Consider the following 19,623-nt stretch of genomic DNA (forward strand, 5'->3'; position numbering starts at 1 on the left):
GAGCGACCGTCCCCCTGGAGACCGGCACGGAGGCGCTGCACCCCGGGAGCATGGCAAGGATGCCAACCCCCCTGCACAATGTAGGAAATTCACAACTATCTCCCCCCCACACCCCCAGTGACCCCTACTCCATGCCCAGAAGATGGCCAAGAGTTGGACGGGACCACCAGGGTCATCTAGTCCAACCCCCTGCACAATGTAGGAAATTCACAACTACCTCCCCCACACCCCCAGTGACCCCTGCTCCATGCCCAGAAGAGGGCCAAGAGTTGGACGGGACCACCAGGGTCATCTAGTCCAACCCCCTGCACAATGTAGGAAATTCACAGCTACCTCCCCCCACACCCCCAGTGACCTACTCCATGCCCAGAAGATGGCCAAGATGCTGGACTTTGGACATGACTGGCTTAAGGTCACAGAGGGACCAGGAAGGAGCGGGACTTCCGCCCTGAAGGAAAGGGGCGGAGCGAGGTTAATTAGCATTTAATTTTAATTTTAAATGCTAATTTTAATTTTTAATTTCAATTTAATTTAATGTTTAATTTAATTGTAATGGTTCAAAGAATGTCAGGCAAAATGGTCGGCCCTCACGCATGTTCACTTCATCAAATCTGGCCCTCTACGAAAAAAGTTTGGACACCCCTGGTCTACAGTATAACCAAATTCCTCTGCACAAAGGGGGCACACTTCATCCCAGCAGCTCTCAAACTATATCAGGCCAAAACACTGGCACAACTGCTCTACAGAACACATCTCGGACCCCCCTCTTCTTGTTTCGCACCACTGGAACGAGTCCAGTCTAAGTTTCTTAGACTGGTTCTCCAGGTCCCTAGATGTGTATCAAACCCCTTGGCACACCTAGAAACAGGGATGCTAAGAGTAGAAGCAAGAGTGTGCATATCATCCTTCCTCCTATGGTTAAAAATAAAACTCAGTCCCCATGGTCTTATTCCCCTGATTCTATTTGACAGCTTTGAATCCAAATGGCAAAAGGCCGTGAAAAGCAAGCTGGAGAGTCTGGGTCTCTCCCCCCAGGCTTTGCTGAAGATGGGCAGAGACCAGAGAGTTAATGATATTGAAAGGCAGACTGACTTGCTGAGGGCACCTGGATTTATGTCCGCCCCTATGACCAGATACATTCCGGCTCCAGCTGCCTACCTTTCCATTTTGGAAATCTACACCCATAGAAGGGCATTCACTCTAGCCAGGTGTTCAGCCCTACCTTCTGCGGTCTTACAGGGAAGGTATAATAAGATCCCAAGCTCAAAGAGATTTTGCCCATGCAATTCTGGGGAAGTTGAAACACTGGATCACATGTTTCTTAGATGCCCATTCTACAAGAAGCTCCTCTTGGAGGAAAATCCCCACCAAATTAGTGAGGTTGCCAAATTCTGTGCAGCAATCTATAAACTTCGTCAAAGTCTTTTACGATAAAATCCAAAGAAATTACCGAAAACAAAGAAGAGTGAGGGATTGTTTTTTTAATATGTGTCAAAATGTTTAGTTTTTACCTAACTGTAAATTATTTTAATTATATATACTATTTCAATTTAATATGATATAACTTTTAAACAATATCAATGTACCCGTGGTAACATTGGTGTTATGTTCTTAATCTTTATTGGCGCAATGCCGCAATAAATGTACTACTACTACTACACTCATGTTGCCAAGTGGGGAAACAACCCGGTTGTCCAGATTAGAGTCCACTGCTCTTAACCACTACACCACGCTGGCACAAGTAATTCTATGAAATGAAATGAGTTAGACTCGGACAAATGCCATGACATACCAACTGCCATGAAGAAGAAGAAGAAGAAGAAGAAGAAGAAGAGTTAGTTTTTATATGCCCACTTTCTCTACCACTTAAGACTCCAACCGGCTTACAAGCACCTTCCCTCCCCCTCCCCACAACACACCCTGTGAGGTAGGTGGGGTTGAGAAAGGTCTGTGACTAGCCCAAGGTCACCCAGCTGGCTTCATGTGTAGGAGTGGGGAAACAAATCTACCAGGTTAGCCTCTGCCGCTCATGTGGAGGAGTGGGGAATCAAACCTGGTTCTCCAGATCAGAGTCCACCGCTCCAAACCACCGCTCTTAACCACTACATCACACTGACAACTGTACAGGTGTCTCCTGACCTTGCAGGGCAACTCTCTAAAGGGTTTTTTTTTCTGTACCACATTTCCTGGAACATCTGCGAAGTAGATGAGACAGTTTCTGAATGTTTACTTTGGGGCTGGCTGGACACGTCGATTTGTTTGTTCGGACACCACCACCACCCTCTCCTTTCCTATAAATATTCCAAGGTAGCAGGACCGCCCTGCACAGGTGAGTCCTCTGACTGCCCTCCATCAATTCCAGACTGTCTAGGAAGGGATCAGCAAGCAGGTGAGTTTTTCTATCTCCATACCCTTCCCCCTTCGGGTCTGAGTTTCTGCCAGGACAAGCAGGTAACCAATAAAATGGGGTTATATCCTTTGGGAGCGGGTAAGACCAAAATATTTTAAAATACGCTTCATGTGGCTGGTGTTCTTTTTCTATTCCCATAGTTTTGGTGCTCCATGTGTAGTATCTGTGCAGATGGAAAATATTTGCCCACCAGCGCTTTTGGGGGGCAGGAAAATGGTTTGGGGGGGAAAGAGCCCTTCTTTCCCCCACATGAGTGTTCTGAGCACATTTGGGCTCGCCTGTTTCTTGTTTTTTTAGAAGTCACTCCCTGCTGTTGCTTCGTGGTTGCGGGGACCGTGAGTTCGATTCTCCAGACCCAACTCTTTACAGACTGTAACGTGTAGTTTGGCCCTCTGTCATGGGATGCGCCACTTCTGGTGTAGAGCTGGGAGTGATGTCATAGGGCAGAGGCAATGCTCTAGGATTCCAGCAAAACTCTATGGTTGCATGACATCACTTTTGGGTTCACACTGGAAGTGAAGTTGCAGCCTTGGAGTGACACCAATTCCTCCTTCCCCATTTTCCCACTTCCAAACTAACAAGAGGTGTTGGGGAACCAGGGGTGTGGAGTAAGAGGTCTCCCAAGTCTTGCCAATTGCCTGGTATTGGCCAGCAAATGCCTGCCAATCCACCAGGCTGCCTGCCAACCCTCAGCTGGTTGGCGGGCGGAACAGGGCCAGCTGAATAGGGTTGCCAGCCTCCAGATTATAGAGATCTCACACTAATACAACTGATCTCCAGCCAATAGAGATCAGTTCACCTGGAGAAAATGGCCACTTTGGCAATTGGACTCTATGGCATTGAAGTCCCTCCCCTCCGTAAACATCACCCTCCTCAGGTTCCGCCCCAAAAATCTCCCCCCGGTGTTGAAGAGGGACCTGGCAACCCTACAGCTGAAGAAGGGGAGCGATTGCCACTTCCAGGTAAATCCAGAAGTGATGCGGATTCTAGGACTTCCCCCAAAACTCTGTGGCTTCCTAGGGTTGCCAGGTCCCGCCTGTCAACCAGCAGGAGCTTGCTGGGGCGATGCAACCTGGAAGTGACACGAACACTCTAAGAATCTCCTCCAAAAACTCTAGTTTCCATAGAATTTTCATAGGAGATTGCTAGAGCATCCCCATCACTTCTGGGTTTACCCCAGAAGTGATGCAGACGCTCTAGCACACTTGCTCCAAAAACTGTATGGAAACCTTAGTGTTTTTGGAAGAGATTGCTAGACTGTCTGCTTCACTTCTTGGTTGCATCACCCCAGCCTCAGAAAGCTCTGTTGGTTGCCAGGAGAGACCAGGCAACCCTAGGTCTCCAGACAAAGCACGAGATCTAGGAAATCTGGCTGTGACCCACAGTTTGACCCAAAGACTCCAGGCATCATGTGGGATTCATTAATGCCTCTTTGAGTAAGTTTAAGTACAAAACCCTCCCTTTGAACTTTACTCACACTTGCATGCAACCTTCCCAGTTGAAAAGTGACATGCCAGTTGGATGATTGGATTGGGAAGGGTCTGTGGCTCAGTGGTAGAGCCTCTGCTTGACAGAAGGTCACAGGTTCAGTCCCCGGCATCTCCAGTTAAAAGGACCAGGCAGTAGGTGATGTAAAAGAAGAAGAAGGCGTTTTTATATGCTGACTTTCCCTACCACTTAAGGAAGAATCTAACCACCTTACAATCACTTTCCCTTCCCTTCCCCACAACAGACACCCTGTGAGGTAGGTAGGGCTGAGAGAGTGTGACTAGCCCAAGGTCACCCAGCAGGCTTCATGAGTAGGAGTGGGGAAACCAACCTCGTTCACCAGATTAGAGTCCACTGCTCATGTGGATGAGTTGGGAATCAAACCTGGTTCTCCAGATTCGAGTCCAATACTCCTAACCACCGTACTTAACCACTACACCACACTGGCTCTCAAAGACCTCTGTCTGAGACCTTGGAGAGCCACTGCCAATCTGAGTAGAAAAGACTTGATGGACTGATGGTCTGATTCAGTATAAAGCAGCTTCATGTATGTTCATGTAGCTAGCAATGTTTATATTCAATGGTGCCAATGGGAGTTAAAGAGTCACCATCCTGTTTTGCAAGGAAGGCGCACCTAAGAAAGCTGTCTTGTACATTTCATAAATGCCTTAATAACATAAGAGATTTGGGTGAACACATCAAGCTGCCTTAGACTGAATCAGACCCTTGGTCCATCAAAATCAGTATTGTCTACTCAAACTGGCAGCGGCACTCCAGGGTCTCAAGGCAGAGGTCTTTCACATCACCTCCTGCCTAGTCCTTTCAACTGGAGATACTGGGGATTGAACCTGGGACCTTCTGCATGCCAAGTAGATGCTCTACCACTGAACCACAGTAATCACACAGTGCTGCTGCAGAGGGCTTCCAGGTGACCTCCCCACTGATAAAAGATTTAATGACTGGGGAACCTGGTGGGATATTGTTTTCCAGGAGAACGAGAAGATGGGACAGGTTGTCTACTTTGGCCTGTGCCTCTTGGGGTGCCTCATCTTTGGATCAAGTGGCACCATAGTGGAAGGTGAGCATTGGGGTTGTGAATCAATTTTTTGTTGGCTTTACGTTTGTTCTTATCCAATCAGATGATGGCGGATTGACCCTGACGGTTCTAACCAGCTTCTATTCCTCCATGGCAGAGATGCCAAATCCGGGTTGGGAAATTCCCAGAGATTTGGAGGTGGAGCCTGGGGAGGATGGGGTTTGGGGAAGGGGAGAGCTCTGCAGGGATATAATGTCTTAAGACTCCACCTTCCAAAGCCACCATTATCTCCACGGGAACTGATCTATGTTGCCCGGAGATCAGGCGTAATTCCAGGAGAACTCCAGGCGCCATCTGGAGGTTGGCAGCCCTACCTTGTGGCCATACATAAGAACCATTTCCAGACTGTGCCCAAACACTATAAACTTCCATGAGAGAACCACAAGTGAGATGCCGGAGACAGATGAATGGAGAAATTAAGGATTGTCCTAGGGGCTCAGACTACCCGACCAGTCTGTGTGAAGAAGGAGGAGGGGTGCGTGGGTGAATAATTGTGCCAAACCTGTGCATCAGGCCTGCTTAGATCATTCCAGCACTCCTGATGTGGAGAGTGATTGCAGTTACCTGACGTCTGAAAATGGATGCCCACCCAGTGTACAGCCTTGTGGGAAAGCCTGTGAGGGTGGGTTTGTTTGTAAGCAGCGTGTGCCTTCAGACTCAAATGTGTCTCTCTTTAGGGGCATACACTCTGCAAAAAACCCATATTCATTTTGAATCCAGATTTCAGGGAGGGCATAGGTACCATTATCCTGATTTTTTTGGGATTACCTGTACTATTCCAAGATTCCATTTAGACATGATTTTTTCGACCAGGAAAGGAGAGGGAGGAAGGGAAATAGAGGAAGCCACTGGCCTTGGGGAAACAGCTGTTAGCACCAATTGATTTTTATTTTAATTCACTGGAGCTTGTTGCTGGTGCTGTTGGATCCCCCACAAAAAAGTTCTGCTTCAGGGGATGTTGATTATTTCTGCTGATTTGGCCTGCTGGGTTTTTATGCTTTTTTAATCTGCTGCTTTATTGTTTTACTGTTTTTAGGTTTTACATATTTTTCCTGTGTTTTGTGATTTTTACTTGTTTTACTGAAGCCACATGATGTATTGTAAATGAGGAAGCGGCTAAGAAAGGATGGGATGGAGAGATCCTTTGCAGTCATAGGCTATACAAGCTGTTCTCCGAAGGATCGTCTTCCTTTTCAAGATTCCTGTTTGCATCCAGTCATACTCTTCTGATATACTTTTGAATAAAACAAATACAGCGATGATGCCATACATGCGCAGAATCCTCCTCCTCTCTGGCTCCCACTCTTTTTCATTAGAAACATCCATAACCACTGGAATTTCTCACAGGTCAAGGAAATGGGGAGGAGAGAGAGAGAACTAATAGGTCACTTGAATGAGTGTTGACTGTCCTGGGTATTTTTTAGGGTTGAATGTTTTGGGCATTGTAGATACCTGGTTAGCGATCTGCCTCCGAAGCATCTGCTCAATTAAAGAGCCTCTTTGTTTCTTCCAGATGCCAGTGATAAAAAGCCGGCTTCAAAATCTCCGTGTCCTTCTCAGGCATTTTATTTCAGACAATACTGCTATGAGTTTTTCGGAAATTCAATGACTTGGGACTTAGCAGAGGTAAGTACTGCTCAGGGAAAACGGGGCAGTATAAAAAAAGGACCAGGGAAGATAATAAAATCATTGAATCATAGAGCTGGAGGGGATCATAGAGGCCATCCAGTCCAACCCCCTGCTCAATGCAGGATCAGCCCAGAGCATCCCTGACAAGTGCTTGTTCAGCCTCTGCTTAACGACGGCCAGTGAGGGGAGCACACCACCTCCCTAGGCAGCTGATTCCGCTGCTGAACAACTCTTAGTGTAAAAAACTTTTCCCTAATATCTAGCCGGTACCTCTCCGCCTGTTTTTTTTTTAATAACCACCATCCAATAACTTCTAGATACTTCAACATTTGAAGTACTTAAAATGCAAAAAAAAAAAAAAAGGAGCGAAAAGAATTTGGACTAAGATTAAAATTTCTATAGAACTTTCAAGTAACGTCATGATTGCTTACTACTTGCATTCATTTGTTTATTATTTATTTAAAATATTTATTCATCGCCTTTCTTCCTTACAGAACTTAAGGGGGTTTACATTATACCTAAAATACATAACACAGGTCACATAAAAATACACAAAACCAAAGTTTTAAGATCACAATGTAGGGCTGCTTTAATCAAATCCACAACTTCCCCACTTCGTGCATTTTAGGGAAACGTGGAGTGTGCTGGAGAACTCCACATTTACAGATTTTTCTGCAAACCGGGCGTATTTTTCAAGTTTGTAGAAAGATCGGTATTGTCTGTTTATGGCTCCAGTCTTTGGATTTAAGTATCCATGGATTTGGCCAAGTTCAGAAATAGATATATTGATATTTTGACATAATTAAGACTGTGAACTAGGAAACAGCATCCTCCATACCACTATTCTCCTCTCGACTGCTTGCCTGTATGCCTGGTTCTGCTCAATAAACTATTTTCGGTTATTCTAATGTGCCGCAACACCAATTTCCCCTTTTAAGCTTGCTTTGATGTACTATCACTTTTCATTTTGATCCCAGACCTTTGAATACACAGAATTAATTTCCCTGTGTTTGTGCCTAGATATAAGTTCTGTTTGCATGGTCAAGGAAGTTTATTTGTGTTGCCATTTGGTAACAAAGGGCCTAGAATTCCAGTGGGAGGGATGGACACAGATAGAGCACAGAGTTTCCATAGGAAAGCAGAGGGAAGGGGAGAAGTTAAACATTCTTTCTCTACCTCTGCTAGAAATTGCCCCTCGGGGACTCTTCTGAAGGGAAGGTTAAGCAACCATATCTATTCCTTTCTTCCAAACATTGGACACACTGGTTCTCGTAGGTTATCCGGGCTGTGTGACCGTGGTCTTGGTATTTTCTTTCCTGACGTTTCGCCAGCAGCTGTGGCAGGCATCTTCAGAGGAGCAACACTGAAGGGCAGGGTCTCTCAGTGTCAAGTGTGTAGGAAGAGTAATATATAGTCAGAAAGGGGTTGGGTTTGAGCTATATATATATTTGGGTCTCACTATATATTACTCTTCATACACACTTGATGCTGAGAGACCCTGTCCTTCAGTGTTCCTCCTCTGAAGATGCCTGCCACAGCTGCTGGCGAAACGTCAGGAAAGAAAATTCCAAGACCACGGTTACACAGCCCGGATAACCTACGAGAACCAATGAACTCTGACCGTGGAAGCCTTCGACAATATATTTAACACTGGTTAAAGGAAGAGTGTGGATTATGTCCTAATTCAGTTATCCTAATCGGTGACAACTGTGGAGACCCAAAGATGGCCATTGTTTTATGGCAGCATTAATCTTTTGCTTTCTCTTGGCAGATTGCATGTCAGAACCACAAACGTGGAAGTCACCTGGCTTCCTTTTCCAGCATGAGGGAGGAAAAGATAGTTTCTGCCCACATCAAAAGCCGTAGCTCTACCTCCTATGCCTGGATTGGTCTCAGTGCTACACCAACCTCCTCTGTAAGTTCCCACTTTTGGATTCTCTTTGTTCCCTTTCAGATCTTAATTTTGAACAATTAAATTACCTGTCAAAATAAGTGTCTGGTTTGTTTTCTCTGTCATGGAGCAGCTCAGTGGAGGACCGGCCAAGGTGTCAGCTTGCCCGATGGCAATTGGGCAATATTATTACTGTATGCAGCTAAAATTTATGTTGTATTACTATTTTAATATGCGTTATATAGGCTTGGATCTTTACTATTGCGACTACGCAATGAAGCTTAGCTGGGAATCCCAGCCTGGGATTTATTTATTTTGTTTCTTATACAAATTAAATGATAGCCTTATAGGTGTGGGTGGGCCCCCTTTGACTCCTGGCAACCAATATTTAGACCCCGTCTGCCGCTGGATCAGCTCCATCGATCGCGCAGCATTTAAAAATGCAGCTCAGTTTAGGAGAGGGAAGCTTTACTGTGGATGTTTTAGTGAGAGGGAGCTGAAGGCGTGGGTCTAAAGTGGTCATTTGCTGTGATAAGTGACTAAGATTTTTAGATCTTGTTTCTAACTGAAAAATACTTTATCTAATATAGTTAGTCACTCCAAGCAATGATACAAACTTTGAATTTAAAAAATCCTTTTTGAGGTGGCAGTCTTTTAGAAAATCAGTAGGCCTTTTGGAAAATTATTAGACTCCAAAGGAGGGGGCCAGGGACATATATTTAGTTTATGAACAAACAAAGAAGACAAGGAAAAGAAAAAGTTGTTATTTAAGTCAGCCTAAGGTTGAAAAACAGAGAAAAGTTATTCAAAGCAGACAAGATGTCTGGGATGTTAAGGGAGGGAAAGATTAATTGTAACTAGATAAAAATACCAGGTGCACTAACAATTACTCTAAACAAGTATTATCTAGACGAATGAAATTATTTTATATTTCTTCAAACCAATGATTTTCCTTACGTTGTAACCCAATAAAATTATTCTGATTTTTATTATAAACCAATGAAATCATCCCCTAGAACTCTGAGCCAATGACAAGTTATTATGTAATATGCGTAGTTAAAATATTATGAGCTAATTAAAAAGTTATAAAAGTCTAAACCCACTTTTGTCCTGTACTCCAAACACCATTTTGAAAGTTTGGAGACTCAAATAGCTGTTTGAAATAAAAAAACATCTTCTTCCAGAAAACTGGCTTTGGATCTTTGTGTTTGAAGTCCAGCTCCTGAAATCTTGCTATATCATTTTTATTGTAATTACTTCAGTATAAAAATGTAAAAAGTAAAATATAAAAACCACAAGAATCTATGAAAGTTGGTTACATGGGAAAATATAACATATTCTAGCAAAAGAGTATAGATCTGGATACAGGTACACAGAAATAAAAATTCAGAAATTCATACCTTTAAAGAGTCATTTTGGGGGGCCCTTCCCACTGCCTAACAGCTTACAGGCATCAATGGGAGAGGATCTCCAACCATGCATAATTTCAAGCTCCTTTATATACTTTTTTAGAGGTCATCTGTTATGAGAACCAATGAGAATCAAAAGACATCAAAATGCATAAAAAGACAAAACATCCCTTTAACGAACATCTTTCCCAAACTTTGATCTTATATCAGACAAACAGAGGTCATAAGAATAACCCAAACATATTTCCTTTCTCACACTTTCATCTTCAAGGCTTATTAACCACAAAAGACAAACTCGTTATTCACATTCATCTAGAAACCACAAAGACAAAATAAGTCATTATCATTTTTTTAAATAAAATTTTTATTGATTTTTTAAAAATAATAAATTTGACATCCATTTAACAACTGTTATAATGGTAATCATTAATGAATATCTCGGTAATGTTGTTAAGAATACATAGTAATGAATTAAGCAATGACATCCCCATCACCTCCCTCTGCTTCAAAATAGATTAGTATATTTCTTTCGTTTATTGTGTTGACCCTGATATTAAACAAAATAACTGATATTAAACTCCAATAACTCGTCATCAAAAGATACATAATGGGTCAATTCAATGTTTAGCCTTCTGTTTTCCCAAGATGTAATTCTTGTTCACAATAAATTCTCCATACCTCCCATTCTCCCCTAAACTGTTCATTATCACTTTGGTTTATCAAAGTCGTTAATTTTGCCATCTCCACTAGTTCTAGCATTTTCAGTGTCCTCCAGTCCCGTTTGTCTGGAATATCCGTCATTTTCCATTTAGCTGCATATAACAGTCTTGCAGCCGTGGTTGCATAAATCAAAAAAGTTCTTTGGGTTAAAATAGTATCTGGTATTATACTAAGTAGCATCATCTCTGGTGACTTAGGTATATTCTTCTGCAATATCAATCTAATTTCATAATAAATCATGTCCCAGAATTCTCTGGCTTTATCACATGTCCACCACATATGGTAAAATGAGCCAATCTCTGTATTACATTTCCAACATTTAGGGGACATTGTGTTATAAATCCTTGCCATCTTTTTAGGTGTTAAATACCACCTGTGCATCATTTTGTAAATATTTTCCCTTAAAGACTGGGCATAAACACCTTTTAAGTAACGAGTCAATAGTCTTTCCCATTTATTTAATGGGATATCATGACCTAACGTTTGTGCCCAATTGATCATTGTTGGTTTAATTCTTTCTTGCTCACAGTAGATTTCTAATAAAAGTTTATACATTTTAGAAATCAGCCGTTCGTTGTTATCCAATAGGAGTTTATGGAAAAGTGATTTATCTTTAGAAAAACCTGTTTTCAAATCTTGTAGAAATATTGATGTAACTTGTTGGAACTGAAACCAGTTCAGAGTCTCTTGCAGCTCCTGGTAGTCCTTTAAACTACATTTGTTACCATCCCATTTCAGTATATCTTGATAAGTAACGAAGCGGTCTGGTCTTAGTGTACATAGTGTTAATAATAGACTTGAAAGCGAGGGAAAATACTTGAGAAACCACGAAAACAGATAAACTTGTTTTCCACCACTTTGCATATCAAAAAACCTTGACTTTGTTTTGGCTAATCCCAGACTTCAAATGACTATACAATATCTGGGAATATAATATCTGACTTTCTTCTGTGGTTTTTGTGGTTTAACATCCTGTCTCACAAACAACTTGTTTTTCTCAAGTGTCTGCCTTTATTTGCAGGCTCACATTTGAAGTCTTAAATGTTAACTTGGATTATAGATCAATGCTGCAGGTTGTCAATAACATATACTTCTAACATTAAATATATTGAAAACCACAACAGGTTTTTCTTCCAAAAGGCATTGTGGGAAGGATCAGCATCAGACTCTGGGTGTGTCTTCTATATTGCCAATTGCTGCCAAGGCATAACATAGGAATTTCCCCAGGAGAGTTTGCAGACAAACCACCTCTCTTACTATCCCTGAGAGCCTTTAAATATTAACCCTCTGTGTGGAGATGCAGAGAAGTGGAGGGTTGAATCTCCATTCTAAATTCTGAATGGCCTGCTGTGAAATTGGGGGCCGGGCATTCCTCTAAGTCCCAGATTTAAATGCCCCACAGTGTTCCTCCTGTCCATCATCTAGGGCTATGCAAAAACAAAACAAAACAAAAACTAAAAAAAGGTCAATTTCAGGTTCAGGTTTATTACGCCCATTTTTTTTTTTTTTTTTGTAAACTCAAAATAAGCCAAATATCCATACTGGTAAAGGGGAATTCGGATTTATTTCTGGGTTTACCCCAAAAAATTGGGCCCATTTTAGTCTATGGGGATATTTTCGAAGCTCACGTGGAAGCAATTTTGGAGGCAGAGTTTCCAAATTTTCAGAGTAGCTTCAAGGGACTCTCCTTGCATGAATCCTGATGTTTGGTGAAGATTGGGTCAGGGGGTCCAATTTTATGGGGTCCCAAAGAGGTTGCGGAGTGGTGGACTCTGATCTGGAGAAACGGGATTGATTCCCCACTCCTCCATATGAAGCCAGCTGGGTGACCTTGGGCTAGTCACACTCTCTCAGCCCCACCTACCTCCCAGGGTGTCTGTTGTGGAAAGGGGAAGGGAAGGTGATTGTAAGCCGGTTTGATTCTTCCTTGAGTGGTACTCCTCTCCTCTGCATCCGCACTCATGTCTTGCTGGGGTTCTCAAGTCCTCTTTCTTCATAGGAGTCTTCTCTTTCACCCTCAACAGGGACTACTCTGGGAATGGACTGATGGATCCCCATACGCCTCTGGGTCACCTCTCTGGGACAGCCGGAGGCCCAGCACATCCACCTCTTCCTACGAGTGTTTGATGCTTTACAACATCCAGAGTTCATCATGTATGTATGAAGGTTCTTAGCAGACTCGTGGTTGCCAGGAATGGCTCTGCTGAAGAGAAATCTTCTTGTGCCATGACGTTCATGATATGGAACCTGAGCATCCCAGGGGTATCAACTCCTGGCTCTTTCCTTGGGGTCTCTGTGTCTAGTTGTTTCTCCCCCCCCCCCCGGCTACTGGAACACATACTCTGCCTGCCTGCCCCCCATCCACCTGCATTGCATTCCCTGCATTGCATATCATCAGGGGCATAATAGGGTCTCAAGAGGTCATAGTTCCACTATACACTGCATTGGTCAGGCTACTCCTGGAGTCCTGTGTGCAGTTCTGGAGGCCTCCCTTCAAAAAGGATGTGGACAGAATGGAGCTGGTACAGAGGAAAGTGATGATGCTTGGGGCTGTTTAGCTTGGAAAGAAGGCGGCTGTGGGGAGACATGATAAAGGTCTATAAAATTGGAGAGAGTGGACACGGTTTGGAGAGAGTGGACAGGGAGAAGTTTTTCTTCCTCTCCCATAATACTAGGACGCAAGGTCATCTGTTTAAGCTGGAGGGTGACAGATTCATAACAGATAAAAGGAAGTATTTTTTCACCCAACGCATAGTTAAATTGTGGAACTCCCTGCCCCAAAATGTGGTGGTGGCTTTCAACTTGGAAGGCTTTAAGAGGGGAGTGGACATATTCATGGAGGAGAGGGGTATTCATGGCTGTTAGTTAGAATGGATATTAGTCATGCTGCATACCTATTCTCTCTAGTATCAGAGGAGCATGCCTATTATTTTGGGTGCGGTGGAACACAGGCAGGATGGTGCTGCTGCAGTCGTCTTGTTTGGGGGCTTCCTAGAGGCACCTGGTTGGCCATTGTGTGAACAGACTGCTGGACTTGATGGACCTTGGTCTGGTCCAGCATGGCCTTTCTTATGTTCTTATGAATACTAGTCATGATGCACCCCTATTCTCTCCAGGATCAGAGGAGCATGCCTATTATATTAGATGCTGTGAAACACAGGCAGGATGGTGCTGCTGCATTCGTCTTGTTTGTGGGCTTCCTAGAGGCTCCTGGTTGGCCATTGTGTGAACAGACTGCTGGACTTTCTTATGTTCTTATGATGAGGAGGATAAGGGGGCTGGAGATTGAGCCCTGCGAGGAAAGGCTGAGGGAGTTGGGAATATTCAGTCTGGAGAAGAGAAGGTTGAGGAGGGACATGATAGCTCCCTTAAAGTATTTGAAGGGCTGTCACTTAGAGGAGAGGAGGGCAGGGAGCTATTCCTGTTGGCAGCAGAGGGTAGGACTTGCAATAATGGGTTTAAATTACAGGCATAAAGGTACCAGCTGGATATTAGGATTTTATTTTTTATAGTCAGAGTAGTTCAGCACTGGAATCAGCTGCCTAGGGAGGTTGTGAGCTCCCCATCACTGGCATCCCTCCCCATACACGTGTATGAATAAGTACGTACACCCCCCCCATTCACTTCAGTGACTGAAAGCAGAAACACACAGACACAAACCCACATCACCCAATTAAACTGCTCCTCTCCAAGGACGGAGCCTCCCCTCCCTCCTTTCCCGTTCCGGAACACAAGGAACTCTCTGATCTATAGAAGATCGCTTTGTTCTCCGATATTGCAGAAGGCTAGTTAAGAAGCGCTTGCACATAGGTTCCATCTTGTAAAACATAATACCGGACTAATTTAAAACAGGGATTTGCTGATGTACAAATCTCTAGCAGATAGCAGGAAATCTCACCCCCTAACAAGCACTCTTTTTTCCCCCATAGCTTCTACCAGATGGCTACAGCAGCCCTGTGACTACTCCTACCCATACGTGTGCAAGTATAAGCCCGGGTACTAGGCCCGGAATGGACACCCAGCACTTCAGGCACAATCTAATCACATCCTGAGCAACCTGAAGCAGACAGAAGCCCTGTCAAATAAAGATTCGTCGGTGCTGCAGTGTCAAGGGGGTGCTTGCCTGCCCCTTTCCTGAGATTCCTTCTTCCCCCAAATTATTGCTTTGTTAACGTGCATAAATCCGTCTTTCACACTCGCACTTTCCTGGGAGTAATCCCCATTCAGTAGACTTTGGTAAGATCTCGGGTACAGCTGTTTAGGATGGCACTGTTAGTATTCTAGGCACTTGCCTATATCAAACAGCGAGATTTTTCCCCCCAGCCAGTATGAGAGCCTTTGATTCTACTAATGATTGGGTAAATCCAAAAGTTTTTTTGAAAAAACTGTAATCCTTTTGCACAAGCTTCAAAATCCATATCACTTTTCTATAGCAAATGTGGCAAACCAGCTCCCCCTGGCTGAATTCAAGGTTTGCTTAAAAATATGAGCCATGCAGCTTTTGTAAAGGGTATGTGCGTTTGCGCTCTGCCATTTGAGGAGGAGGGAACATCTTACAAGCTGCACATGAACACATAAACACATGAAGCTGCTTTTTACTGAATCAGGCCCTTGGTCCATCACAGTCAGTATTGTCTACTCAGACCAGCAGCAGCTCTCCAGGGTCTCAGGCACGGGTCTTTCACATCACCTGCCTGCCTATTCGCTGTAACTGGAGATGCCGAGGATTGAACCTGGGACCTTCTGCATGCCAAGCAGATGCTCTACAAACTGAGCCACAACCCCTCCCCATGTATAATCTTGCCTATGAATTTAAAAGTGCCCTCTGAAAATGTGTGAGTGAAGTCTCTGGATGCTTCCTGATTCTCTGTCTGGCTCCCGCCTTCTGTAACATCTTTTGCTGATGCAATGATAATAAATTCTCTGCTGAGCATACAACTCCAACAGTTATCTCTTTTTTCTTGATCCAGCCTCTGGGTTGAGGGGGGGAGGGTTGGGCTCCATGGATTCTCCTTGTTCCCTAAGCCTTCTGCAATTGTGAAATGCCAAGAGCTCAGCTCGGATTCCTTCTGCTAATCAAAGGATTAAGACTCGAGTGACTCTGCATAAAACCAATCCTTAGCCACGTCTAGGGCTGCCAACCTCCAGGTGGGTCCTGGAGTTATCCTGGAATTACAGCTGACCTCTAGACTTCAGGAAATGGCAGCTTCAGAGAGGAGACTCTGTGGCATCGCAGCCCTGCTGGACTCCCGTCCCCAAACTCTGCCCTCCCCTGGCTCCACTCCCAAATCTCCAGAAATTTCCCAAACCAAAGCTGGCAACCCTCCCCCCATATGAATGGGGCATCCCATTCATCTTCAGGTGCCTGGTTGCTGGAGACACCTAGCAGGCTAGGGTGTGTCTTTACTTGGAGGAAAGTAATTTGAGGTTAGAGGACGGAGAAAGGTGGTCGAATTTCCCCCTCTGTGCATGTCCCTTAAAACTCTGATGACAGCAAGAGCAAAGGAGCCATTCTGACTAGGGTCGCCAGCTCCAGGTTGGGAAATACCTGGAGATTACCTTACCCGTTAGCCATGGTGGTGACCTCTTGGACTTATTACTACCTTTCCTGACCTGCGGTATACCGTGTGCAATTCTGTGGCCTCATTTCAAAAAGGATGTGGACAGAATGGAGCTGGTGCAGAGGAGAGCGACGGGGATGATCAGGGGCCTGGAGACCAACCCCTGCAAGGAAAGGCTGAGGGAGTTGGGAATGTTCAGTCTGGAGAAGAGGAGGTGGAGGGGGGACAGGATTACTCTCTTTAAATATCTGAAGGGCTGTCACTGACAGGAGGGCAGGGAGCTTGTTCTTTTTGGCAGCAGAGGATAGGACTCACAATAATGGGTTTAAATTACAGGCCTAAAGGTACCAGCTGGATATTAGGATTTTATTTTTTACAGTCAGAGTAGATCAGCATTGGAATCAGCTGCCTAGGGAGGTGGTGGTGAGCTCCCCTTCACTGGCAGTCTTCAAGCAGTGGCTGGACGAACAGTTGTCAGGGATGCTCTAGGCTGAAGCTGCACTGGACAGAAAGAGATGGAGGGAGAGATAAAGGTAGGCTGGATTCTGGGTGGGAAGGAGATAAGGAAGCAGGAAAAGGGGAGGGGCTATGGGGCTTTCAGAGAAGGGAAAGAGAAAGTAGTGGGAATGGGGAAAATGAGATGCCCCTGCGAGTCTTTGCAGGTTCCATCTTGTAAAAACATATAAGAACATAAGAAAAGTCCTGCTGGATCAGACCAAGGTCCATCAAGTCCAGCAGTCTGTTCACACAGTAGCCAACCAGGTGCCTCTAGGAAGGCCACAAGCAAGACGACTGCAGCAGCACCATCCTGCCTGTGTTCCTCAGCACCTCATATAATAGGCATACTCCACTGATCCTGGAGAGAATAGGTATGCATCATGACTAGTATCCATTTTGATTAGTAGCCATTAAAAGCCTCATCCTCCATAAGAATATAAGAAAGCCCCTGCTGGATCAGACCCAGGCCCATCAAATCCCACTGTCTGTTCACACAGTGGCAACCAGGTGCCTCTAGGAAGCCCACAAGCAAGACGACTGCAGCAGCATTGCCCTGCCTGTGTTCCACAGCACCTAATATAGCAGGCATGCACCTCTGATCCTGGAGAGTATAGGTACTAGTATTTTTACTAGTAGCCATGAACAGCCCTCTCCTCCAGATTAGGATAGGTGAGCATCGCTCCCGCATAAGAAATAAAATTATAGAAGCTCCAGTGGTCAGCCACTATATCACAATGAAGCATACAGATGAGGACATCAGGTTCTTCGCCATTTGGCAATTAAAAACTAAGAGATTTGAAAAGACTGATGTAGATAAGGTACTTTGCCAGCAGGAGGCACGCTTCATCCAATTATTCAACTCTGTTACCCCTAATGGCTTAAATGCTGTAGGTGCTATGTTGTAACTTGAAGCAACCTCAGGTAGGTTCCGTGGAGAGGCAGCATAGAAAATTTCTAAATAAATAAGTAAATAATAAATACCAAGTGGAGGGAGTAATCTCCTCTCTTCCACGCTATTCAATATCCCAGTGTCTTCCACGTCAACTTTCTTCAAACATGTGATGTTCCCAGTAATGGGGATTAGAAAGGGGTTTCTGACAGACCTAGACAGGCTGATGATAAGAAAACATTTGATGGGAAACCCTTTTCCTTGTTCCTGATTCTTTGTGGTGTCTGCTGGCTCAGATGGCTGTGTGCATCTTTTGAGATGCTTTGTTTAGATTGATATTAAAGTTGTCCATTATGGTAACAATTGTCTTCGCTACACATTTGGCAGCCGGATTTATTGCTATGGGGAGAAATAATCCCTTTCATTCATCAGGTAGCTTAGCTGGCTTGCATACCTGGTTTTGGAGATGTTTGGTACTTTATGCTGCCGTTACTTTTCTATTTGATCAGTGTTGTTTTTCTTTTCACCAAATGATATGGCACTATGCTTTTAGAGGGGGTCTCTTTCCCTACATAAAAATCCAAAAATAAAATAAAAAGTAAAAATAAATAAAATATCTTCCTCCAGGGGCTCTCAGTAACATTGACAGCTGTCTCCCCACCTCACCCACCTTTTAAATCGTCACAACAGCCTGATCCTCCAAAATATTTAGAGGAGGTGTAAGTCCCGTTGAGAATATGTGAGCTTTGTTGTGTTATAATTGTGCTTTTATGGTAATAAAATTTTTAAAAGCCATAACTCTGGCTGGCTACAAGGAATAGTAATGGATTTGCCAAATCAACCAAGAGCAAAACCGTCCTTACCCCCCTCCCATTGATAATTGACAATGGATTCACAAGTGCCAGGAAAGATCTGGCCAGTCCCGAGAGAAGAGGAAGGGAAGGGATTTGGGTACTGACAGGAGAAGGAAGTACTGAAAATGCAAAGAGACAGGATGGCAGTCCCCAGAAAGGACAGCTGCACCTTAAGGGCCAAAATACACAATAAAAAATCCATGTGATAGATCTTGGGCTCATAGAATAATAGAGCTGGAAGGGACCACCAGGCTCATCTAGTCCCACCCCCTGCACAATGCAGGAAATTCACAACTACCTCCCCCCCACACACACACACCCAGTGACCCCTACTCCATGCCCAGAAGATGGCCAAGATGCCCTCCCTCTCATCATCTGCCTAAGGTCATAGAATCAGCATTGCTGACAGATGGCCAACTTGTTTATCTTGTTTGTGGGCTTTCTAGAGGCACCTGGTTGGCCACTGTGTGAACGGACTGCTGGACTGGATGGGCCTTGGTCTGATCCAGCAGGGCCTTTCTTATGTTCTTATGTAGGATGAGGCTATTTACAGCTATTAGTTAGAATGGATACTAGTCATGATGCATACCTATACTCTCCAGTATCTGAGGAGCATGCCTATTATATTAGGTGCTGTGGAACACAGACAAGACAATGCTGCTGCAGTTGTCATGTTTGTGAGCTTCCTAGAGGCACCTGGTTGGCCACTGTGGAGACTCAAAGCTCCCTTCGTCAGATTCATAGAATCATAGAGTTGGAAGGGATCACCAGGGTCATCTAGTCCAACCCCCTGCACTAGGGCTGTCAAAAAAAAAAAATTCGGTACAGTTCGGATTCGGCCGAATTTTGCCCTTGTGGGTTCGGTACGTGCCGAAGTCCGAACTCCCCCACTTCGGATCCGTTCAATTCGGCGGGAATTCAAAGTTCGGGAAAAAAATTCGGCCGAATAAAGCCATTAAAAACACAACCGCGCCTTTCCGCAGCTCTGGGGGGGGGCATTTTTGGGCTTAGAGGTCCCAAACTTTCAGCAGAGCTTCAAGTTTTGTAAAGATTGGGTCAGGGGGGGCTGAGATATGGGCCCTGAAAGGGGTCCCCCCACCCTTAATGTGGATCTCTCCGCAGAGCTTGCCGCCCACGCACAAAGCTCCCGGCCCGACAAACAGCTGATGAGAGCAAGG

The 19,623-nt window shown here is 44.4% G+C and overlaps 1 protein-coding gene across 1 annotated transcript; it reads left to right on the plus strand.

The window, feature by feature from the left end:
- Positions 1–2,340: 2,340 nt before the first annotated feature.
- On the plus strand, positions 2,341–14,646 carry LOC130474296 (snaclec purpureotin subunit beta-like). The gene is made up of 6 exons (XM_056845849.1): positions 2,341–2,389; positions 4,889–4,980; positions 6,488–6,620; positions 8,395–8,538; positions 12,668–12,797; positions 14,573–14,646. Exons 2-6 carry the CDS (start codon positions 4,901–4,903, stop codon positions 14,644–14,646), a joined length of 561 nt encoding a protein of 186 aa, XP_056701827.1. The 5' UTR covers positions 2,341–2,389; positions 4,889–4,900.
- Positions 14,647–19,623: the final 4,977 nt, after the last annotated feature.

The sequence above is a fragment of the Euleptes europaea genome, chromosome 3, assembly GCF_029931775.1.
Source record: "Euleptes europaea isolate rEulEur1 chromosome 3, rEulEur1.hap1, whole genome shotgun sequence".
Taxonomy (NCBI): Eukaryota; Metazoa; Chordata; class Lepidosauria; order Squamata; family Sphaerodactylidae; genus Euleptes; species Euleptes europaea.